General features: G+C 35.2%; 1 protein-coding gene across 2 annotated transcripts; it reads left to right on the top strand.

The window, feature by feature from the left end:
- The first annotated feature begins 3,760 nt into the window (after positions 1-3,760).
- On the top strand, positions 3,761-8,100 carry LOC104246229 (glutamate dehydrogenase B-like). Of its 2 annotated transcripts, none has more exons than XM_009801999.2 (10): positions 3,761-3,854; positions 5,236-5,378; positions 5,621-5,734; positions 5,900-6,121; positions 6,230-6,304; positions 6,553-6,669; positions 6,858-7,108; positions 7,192-7,267; positions 7,426-7,512; positions 7,669-8,100. In XM_009801999.2, the coding sequence occupies exons 2-10, from the start codon at positions 5,271-5,273 to the stop codon at positions 7,852-7,854; spliced, it is 1,236 nt and encodes a 411-aa protein (XP_009800301.1). In that variant the 5' UTR covers positions 3,761-3,854; positions 5,236-5,270; the 3' UTR covers positions 7,855-8,100. The 2 variants fall into 2 exon arrangements, with proteins under 2 accessions (XP_009800301.1, XP_009800300.1); XM_009801998.2 differs by lacking the exon at positions 3,761-3,854 and adding an exon at positions 4,931-5,039.
- Positions 8,101-9,514: the final 1,414 nt, after the last annotated feature.

The raw sequence follows: 9,514 nt of genomic DNA, 5'->3' as shown, positions 1-9,514 counted from the left end.
AAGCAAGAGTGGGTGAGGAAGACCGCAGAAGCAGAGGCCCCGGCACATCTGCGCATCCGCAGAAGCGCATTTATGGTCCCAGAAGTGACATTTGACTGAGGTATTGTATTTCCGCAGAAGCAATCTTTAGATCGCATAAGCGTAGTTACTTGCAAATTGTTTATATTTCGAGGGTTTGCCCATATCTTGAATTGTAGATCTCGATTTTGGGCAATTTTGGAGGGGATCTTCACGTGTTGGATTGGGGTAAGTGTTCTTTACCTGGATTTGATTATATTTCATGATTTGATCCTTATTTTTATCATTAAATTAGTTATTTGAGTTGGAGAAAATTGAGAATTTTTGTAAAAACTTCCTAAAATATAAAATGAGGATTTGAAGGCTGACTTAATGTCGGAATTGGATAATTTTGGTATGATTTGACTCGTATCGGAATGGGTGTTAGATTTTTTGTGTTTTATCGGGTTTTGAGGTGCGGGATTAGGGTTGAATTTTTAGTTTTTATTATAGATCAAAGCTTTATTATCCAAAATTATTTCCTATGATTTTTATTTATGATATTGAGTTATTTTGGTTAGATTTGAGCTGTTCGGAGGTTGTTTCACGCGATAAGGTCATTTTAGAGTGTGGGTTTGGCTTCTTTGAGGTAAGTATCTTGCCTAACTTTGTGGGGGGGGGGGGACTACCCCCTTTGGATTTGAGTTGTTTGTTCTATTTGTGTTATGTGAAAGTCACGTACGCGATGTGACGAGTGCGTACTCGGGTTTATATGTAGAAATTGATCGGTTTAGACTCTTAGCCTTCCTTCATGTATTTACTTGAAATTGTTATCGCATGTTATATCTTTTATTTATCATGTTTACTCACACATGCTTTATTTGAAGTTGCTATTACATGTCACATCCTTTACTTCTCGGGTTTACTCTTATATACTTTATTTGAAGTTGTTACCTCATTTATCATTATGTGACTTTCTTTACTGTCGAGTTATTCTTAATTGAAATTATTGTTACATGATACCCTTTTGTTGTCGAGTTATTCTCGTGCATTAGACTTAGTTAGTAGTTCGTTCCATCTCTTTCATAGTTAGCCTATTTCAAACACTAGAATCCGGAGTTTGCCATTTCATAGAAATACCTTCATTATCGAGTTTATTCTTAAGAAATTAATTGAAGTTGAAATTATTGAAAGTCATTAATCTATTTTAATTGATTTTATGATTAAAGAGGGTGTTGTTCATTGTTGAGTTTTTTCGATCATTTTGTAGTTATTGAAATTCTATACACATTGTGTTTGAGCCATGGACTAATTGTTGTGGAAATATTGATATTGTTGGTTCTTTTGAAAAGGTTATGACCTATGGGCACTTGTGGTAAGAGTTGATATGTCGTGTTGTTGTGATGTTAGCACATATGAATTATTGTGTGGATTGGTTGTTGTTATGCGGAGCATAAGGGTGGCATCTCATTGTTGTTGTGCGGGGCATAAGGGTAGCATCTCACTATTGTTGATTGTGTAGAGTGATACGAGTGGCTGTTGTGTTATTTCCCGGACGGAGCGACAAGGGTGGATATTATTCGAAGTGGTACGAGTGGCTATCGGAGTGATACGAGCGGCTAATGATATTGTCAGGGAAGAGTGACATGGGTGGCTATCGGAGAGATAAGGGTGCAATGTTAGGGATGATGTATGATGGCCTGGGGGCATTATGTTGACGATATTAAGGTGATTCTCCTTGTGTATGTCATACACATTACGTGACTTGTTATGTTATTTTCAATGAGCTACTCGATGTCTTTGATATTACTTGTTGACTTAGGTTGTATTAGTACACTCGCACAAGCATATACCATAGCATGCCACTTATACTAGTTCAGAACTATAAAACTTAACATTTATTGATCATGCCCATGTATTCTTGTATTATCTGCTTTCATGTTGATATTGAGCTTGTGAGCATGTCGGGCAGATTGTGATATTGAGCATGTGATCATACTGGACGGATTGTGATTGTGAGCCTATGATCATGCCGAGCGGATTGGGATATTGGCACATGAGTTGTCCATGTAATTGTGATTAGACATGTGGGCACAAGGTGTCGTGAGCATATGATTTGTGACATGAGACTCGTGACTTGTGATTATGAGATGAGGTATTTCGGAGTCATTTTGTTGCGAAACTTGTGTTAAAACGGCTTGATTAATTGGTTGTTAATTGTTTCCTTTAGTTGGTTTCAATGGTACTTTCACGGTGTTCTTATTACTTTACTATTTATATCACAAGTTGATTTTTGTTGCCATTTACTGATTTCTGCTTTCATTATTAGCTTTATACTTTTACACTGCACAGGTATTTTGACTAGTAGGTGTCTTGACTTGTACCTCGTCACTACTCTAATGAGGTTAGTCTTGATACTTACTGAGTACCGGTCGTGGTGTATTCATATTACACTTTTGTATATTTTTTTGCAGATCCGGGTATTGAAGATATCGGACTCAGGCAGAGTAGCTTACTGATCGCGAGGATTCCAGGTAGAGCTGCTAGGTCGTCGCAGTCCCTTGGAGTCCTTTTCCTTTCATTGTACTGTCAGGTTGTTATTTGAACAGTATTGTACTTTGATCTTTGAGATCTTTCCATGTATTCAGCTAAAGTTCGTGACTGTGTATTACCTAGTCTTGGGAGATTGTTACGATTATTGCAGCGTAGACTTATTTCGCTTTCGTTTCGGTATTCATATTAAACTCTGTTTTATATTATCATTGTTAAACTGGCTTAATTGTTGTAAGTACTTGTCTTACCTAGTCTTAGAGACTAGGTGTCATCACGACGCCTAAGGCGGAATTTTGGATCGTGACTAATATTATTGTTATTGCTAGTATTTATATGTATTTAACTCATTTTTTTCACTTTTAGTTTATTTGGTATGATGATGATCAGCTAAGTTTAAATGAACCAATGAAGATTTATATAATCGACCCAACTTGTTTAAGACATATTTGTTATTCTTGTTGTTGTGTTGTTTTATATACGATTAAAGTTTAGTTATCATTTTTAGTTACTAGATTATTAATAAATGTTTTTTCATGAAGTTTAATTGTAATTACCTTATAAATATGCTAATTATGTAAATATTTTTTATACAAACCGCACATATAACTTAAACTCCATTCATATTCATTCATTTATATTATTTAGTTTGTAAAATACCCCCACTTCTGTTTGAGAACTTAGAAGAGAATCTTGAAATATGTCCCTGCAGTTTCTTATAAAAATCGGATCATTTTCATTTTGAGGGGTGGGGGTGTCGTCAAGGGGATTAAGAGACTAGTATTATGATAAGAACAAGATATGTATACGTGAAGAAGCTAAAGGGACAATATAGTGGGGATCAAGATATTCATCAAAAGGATTTTAAAAAATTTAAACTTGTGAAGAATGCAAGGGGATCCAATATTTAATATATATATATATATATATATATATATATATATATATATATATATTAAAAAAATTACCTTATCTACGCTGTGTAAATTTCCGGCCTAGCTCCGCCCATGGCAGTGATAATCCCACTTACTTATGTTTGGACCTACATATATATAAACTTGCGTTATACGAGTATAAATCTAGAAACTTTTGATATTCGGTTGCAAATTAATTAAGAATGTGTAGAGGGATAACATTGAATCTGATTCTATGTTTTTCTTTTTCATGGATATAAATTGATAGTATTGGAGTTTAGGATTTAAAGGAGCAATTACATATCTAGTGTATTATTCTGTTGGCTTCAGAGGCAGGCCTAAGTCACTAGAGGCAGAGGGACGACTAAGGACTTAAACTTCTTCTGTCTTAAGGTACACTAAGCTAAGGTGTCTTAAATTTTATTCAAATTGGTTAGTTTCTTGTTTGCATGCTTGAAAGTTCATAAACCTGTTTATATTGGTCGTTCTCGTCTTGGACTTGGCTGTGCCCTTTGAATTGGTCAGGCTCATACGACGCTGACGTCAACAGAGAAAGGTTAAAAAAAAGTTCATAACATGTTTCCTACTCTCCGATTTGATGTTTAATTCATTTGTGTTGAGAAGCTCTGCACAAGCTTAGTGCTTTCTATTTAAAGAGTTTAACTTCTATACACTAACGATATAAAAAACTTTTCATAATATCAGTGAATTTATTGTTATTGTTGTTGTTGTATAATATCAGATTGCCCAAAAAATAACTATACAAGCAACTATCCATAATAGTGGAATGTAGCTTAAAAATAAGACATATTACTTGCTAAAACATATTTAAATACATAGATAGTAAAAACGTTCTTTGCGCTATCAATATATATAAGTTAAATCAATGTATAAATAGATATAAGAAAAGAGGTAAACAAACTAAAGATGACTCCCCTCTTCAAACCTTTTTCTTCTAGATTCCTTTTTTAGCTTTATCCTTTACATGGTGTATTTTAAATTAACGTCACAATTAATTAAAGTCTGTCCATTGCCCCGTAACCATATTACTCGAAGTTTGAAATGGCTTCTCCCTTATTTTGGGGTCAGATTAGCTTCCAGTTGAACCCAAACTCAATTGGTGAGGGCTTAATCCAGGTAAGGCAAATTCCAATAATTTTAATTTTAGTGCACTATCAGTATAAAAATGTTTCTTAAATCATTAGGTTAACCTTTTTTACGACAAGCCTGATATAAAAATCAAAGTATAATAAAAACAAACTGATAGGTGTAAAATTTATTTATACGGTTAGTAAGTCGAGTTAATGAAACAAACTTATATCCAATAAATAAATAAAAAAAGACACTCGTTGAAAAAAAAAAAAAATAGTGCATGTTGGAACTATATGACTTAGGAACAATATTTAAGAAAGACTTGACGTGGCTACTGGCTAGATAAAGATGCTGACACTTATTATATAAACAGCAGCTAGCTCAATGATCAAATCGACCTACCAAATATAGTGGCCTACACACTCCATGCTAATTATATTTGCTTGATCAAGTGCAGCCTCCGTTTGTTGAATTCTTGGTTTTTGGGTAAGAAAGAAATTAATGTTTTAGCTCTCTGGATAAGATTAAGACGTGATTGTTTGAATCTTCTGTTTTCCACATATATGGAAAATTATAAATTAATGTCTGCTGAGATCTTATTGCCAAGTGGAGTATAAATTTTCTTGCTTCACCCTTTCCTTTTTAAAAATCTAGGATTGATTTTTTGCCTTTCCTATATCAGGATATTGACTTTCTCTGGGTTTTTTGAGGAAAATCATGAATGCTTTAGCAGCAACAAATAGAAACTTTAAGCTGGCAGCTCGACTGCTCGGTTTAGACTCTAAGCTGGAAAAGAGTCTGCTAATCCCCTTTAGAGAAATTAAGGTATGTCACTTGATTATCTTTATTTTAGATGAAAAGGGATTCTTGAAATAGAAGATACACCCCTCTTCTTTTTCCCCTTTATTTGGGTTGAGTTGATAATAGTGGAGTAACAGATTTTGTTGTTTTCCTACTTATGCTTTGATGACAACAGTTTTTGGCAAATAAAAACAGATTTTGTTCTGGTTTTGGAATTTGTACTTAGGGAGCTTGACTTAAACTTTTGATTTTGTGCAATCTTTCAGGTGGAGTGTACAATACCAAAAGATGATGGCTCATTGGCATCTTTTGTTGGATTCAGAGTACAACATGACAATGCTCGCGGGCCTATGAAAGGCGGAATCAGATACCATCCTGAGGTTAATTTTTCTTCTCTATGATAAACCACTACTCATTGCTGATTGTATCAGAAATAGTAATCTGCAGACTGAGTAGTAGTTCTTTTATTCAATATTATGTTTATGACGTTATCAATTGATCGATATAGCATATGTTCGATAGTAACTCATCAGTGTCTAATGTAGGTTGACCCGGATGAGGTAAATGCCTTAGCACAGCTAATGACATGGAAAACAGCAGTAGCCAATATACCATATGGTGGGGCTAAAGGGGGCATAGGATGTAGTCCTAGTGACCTGAGTAACTCTGAGCTAGAACGACTTACTCGAGTATTTACTCAAAAAATACATGACCTGATCGGAATTCACACTGATGTTCCGGCACCAGATATGGGAACAAATCCACAGGTCTGTGAATATGATTTTTCTTGCCTAGCATTTTAGTGGATTGCATCTAATGCTTTGTCTTCTTAGTGAAATATGTCTTACTGGAGCTACTACAATTTCTTTGTGCAGACAATGGCATGGATTCTCGACGAGTACTCAAAATTTCATGGTTATTCACCTGCAGTTGTCACCGGAAAACCTATTGTGAGTACACATAAAAATTCAGCAGAGTTCTATTCCCAATTCATGTTTTTCTACGATCTATGAACTCATTTTACAAATCCAATTGGTGTTGGACGTTCACTTTGTGAACTTGACTCTACTACTTTTGTGTTCATCACATCTTTTTGCTCTAGTTTAGATATGCACAAGCTTTGTAGTGAAAATGACTTCTTTATCTATTTGAGGGATCATTGTCAATTTAGCCTAAGAGATGTAACAATTTATTACAGGATCTTGGTGGATCCTTAGGCAGAGATGCAGCTACCGGAAGGGGTGTTCTCTTTGCTACGGAAGCACTGCTAAAAGAGCATGGCAAGAGTATTGCTGGGCAGCGTTTTGTTATACAGGTTAGCATAGTCAAAATGTTTACTTCTGTTTTGGGAAGGGGCGGCTCAGGGTGAGGCTAGTAAAGCCTTTGCATAAGCCCCCAAATTTTGGGGACCCAAGAAATTTTTATAGTAGATTTTATGATATTATCTGTTGTTAGTTGTAACTGGACAAAATGCGAATTTGACAATGTTTTGCCTACTCTTAGGGATTTGGGAATGTTGGTTCCTGGGCAGCAAAACTCATCAATGAGCAAGGTGGGAAAATCGTTGCAGTAAGTGACATAACAGGCGCCATAAAGAACGAGAATGGACTCAACATAGCAAGCCTACTCAAACACGTGAAGGAAAATCGTGGAGTTAAAGGTTTCAATGATGCACGTCCAATAGATCCACATTCAATACTAGTAGAAGATTGTGATGTTCTTATACCAGCTGCCCTTGGCGGAGTAATCAACAGGTACTTTCATGATTTTGCATTGAACTAGTTATCAAGAAGCCTTTTATGTCATATTTGTGATACGTCTGAACTTCTCATTGAAGGGATAATGCAAATGATATTAAAGCCAAATATATTATTGAGGCAGCTAACCATCCGACTGATCCAGAAGCTGATGAGGTCAGTGCAATAATTCTTTTGTTTTGTTTTTTCACAATGAAGCAACTAAAGCAAAAGTTAAAAAAGGAGGTAGAATAAGCAAGCTTGTTAATTACAAATCATATTTGAGACACGCAGAAGACAAGTGCAGCATTTTAATTAATTCTAATCCTCTGCAGATTTTGGCAAAGAAAGGAGTTGTCATCCTACCAGACATATACGCTAATTCAGGTGGTGTCACCGTTAGTTATTTTGAGTGGGTTCAGGTATTATACCTTCATATAATTTTTTCATACTTTACCACAAAGCATTGTTCTTATTCTGTTGTTTCGTCTGTTATGCACCAAAAGAACATGTTAAAACTTGCAAGAGCCATTTTATTCAGTTAGCTTATCAAATTCTCGATGTTTTTGAAATACTAGAACATCCAGGGCTTTATGTGGGATGAGGATAAAGTGAATGCTGAGTTGAAGACATACATGACAAGAGGCTTTAAAGATGTCAAGGATATGTGCAAGACTCACAACTGTGATCTCCGAATGGGTGCCTTCACGCTGGGCGTTAATCGTGTAGCTAGAGCGACTGTTCTAAGGGGATGGGAAGCTTGAGAATGAGACACATGGTGGCTTGTCTTGTTTTTCATATGAAAACATGGAGTTCACACTTGTCTGTATTAAGTTGTATGTTCAGCATAATTTGGCAAAAGCTTTATCCATTTGATGTTCTGGGTTGACCTCCACCTTTTTCGCCTTCAGCCCTTTTTTTTTTCCTTTCTACATCTTGTAAACTAAAAATGTTCTACCCAAGGACTGTGGCTTCTGAATAATAATTGAAAGATGCACTTAATATGCAAACTAGTTTGTTGTTTCTTGATCTTATCTTTGAGTATCATTGTGCCTGCATTTTATACTGGTAGTTTTTAGATCATGAAAACTCGTTATAAAGTAACACAGTGAAAGATCCATCAGGACTAGACAACTTATTGCACTGTAAAATTCTTGCTTCAAATATTTTGATCGCTCTCTACTGCCCAATTATTTATATCAAAATGAGATGAATTGATTTCCCACCTAACAATCACCTTTAGGCCCGTTTGGATTGGCTTAAAAAAGTGCTTTTAAGTTAAGTGCTTAAAAGCATTTTATAAGTGCTGGAACTTGTTTTATAAATAAGCAGGGCTTCCTTCACCCTTTTTAGCCGAGGGTCATTCAGAAACAGTCTCCCTACCCTGGAAGGATAGGGGTAAGGCTGCGTACATTCTACCCTCCCCAGACCCCACTTGTTGGGATTATACTGGGTAGTTGTTGTTGTTGGATTGGCTTAAAAATGACTTTTAAGTTGAGTGCTTAAAAGCACTTTATAAGTGCTGGAACTTATTTTATAAATAAGCAGTTACGTGTTTGGATAAAAGTGCTGAAACTGAAAAAAAACTGATAGAAGTGTTTGGTAAAACCAGTGTTGGTAAACATTTTTTTTTTGTTAAAATGACATAAATATCCTTAAAGTTGTTAACATTATAAAGAGAGGTGATTACTATAATATGATAGCTTCAAATTCAGGGGAAACATGTAAATTCATTGAATGATTTGATTTTAGAATATAGTTACACCAATTTAAAAAAAAAAAAGGAAGGATTCAATGCCAAAAAAAAATTAAATGTTATGGAACCAAATAAAGAAGCTAAAAGAACAATATTTATGTAAGAAGAAGAAGAACGGGCATAAGGAGAAAGAAGATTAGAACGGACATAAGGAGTGTGACGGGGAAGGGAGCAGCACTGGGAAAGAAAGAAAGGAAAGAAAAAGAGGGGAAGATAATGAATGAAAGTGTAAAGAAGGAAATGAAAGGAAAAGAAAGGAAAGTTATGGAAGAAGAAGAAGAAAGCAAAGGCTGCTGCAACAAGAATGGAGAAAAGAAAAAAATAGTATGTTGTAGGGTTTTCTAACGAGGGGTAATTTCGGTATTAAGAAAACTTATAAGGGATAAAAATATAATATGTTTGGTCAAAGCAATATCGCTTTTAAGCCAATTTCGAAAAAATTGGGTTTTCCAACTTATTGGTTTTGGCTTTTTTTTAAGCAGATTTTAACTTTTTTTAAGCCATTTTTTTGGTTGTCAAACACTTCCACAAGTTAAAAAGTGCTTAAAAGCCCATCCAAACAGGCTCTTAATCATCGTGTAACCAAATCACTCCACCAGATATTTTAAAAAAAAAAAAGCAATCCAGTGCACCAACTTCAGCTATGCGCGGGGTCCAAGGAAGGGCCG

The sequence above is a fragment of the Nicotiana sylvestris genome, chromosome 12 (genome assembly GCF_000393655.2).
Source record: "Nicotiana sylvestris chromosome 12, ASM39365v2, whole genome shotgun sequence".
Taxonomy (NCBI): domain Eukaryota; kingdom Viridiplantae; phylum Streptophyta; class Magnoliopsida; order Solanales; family Solanaceae; genus Nicotiana; species Nicotiana sylvestris.
This window is presented reverse-complemented; position numbering and strand designations above follow the sequence as displayed.

What these genes read in the sequence shown, in the direction of transcription:
- LOC104246229 (XM_009801999.2), top strand. Translation starts at nt 5,271, where the DNA reads ATGAATGCTTTAGCAGCAACAAATAGAAACTTTAAGCTGGCAGCTCGA. An exon ending in TCCCCTTTAGAGAAATTAAG is followed by an intron (nt 5,379 to 5,620) that starts GTATGTCACTTG and finishes GCAATCTTTCAG; the next exon opens with GTGGAGTGTACAATACCAAA. An exon ending in GTTATTTTGAGTGGGTTCAG is followed by an intron (nt 7,513 to 7,668) that starts GTATTATACCTT and finishes TTGAAATACTAG; the next exon opens with AACATCCAGGGCTTTATGTG.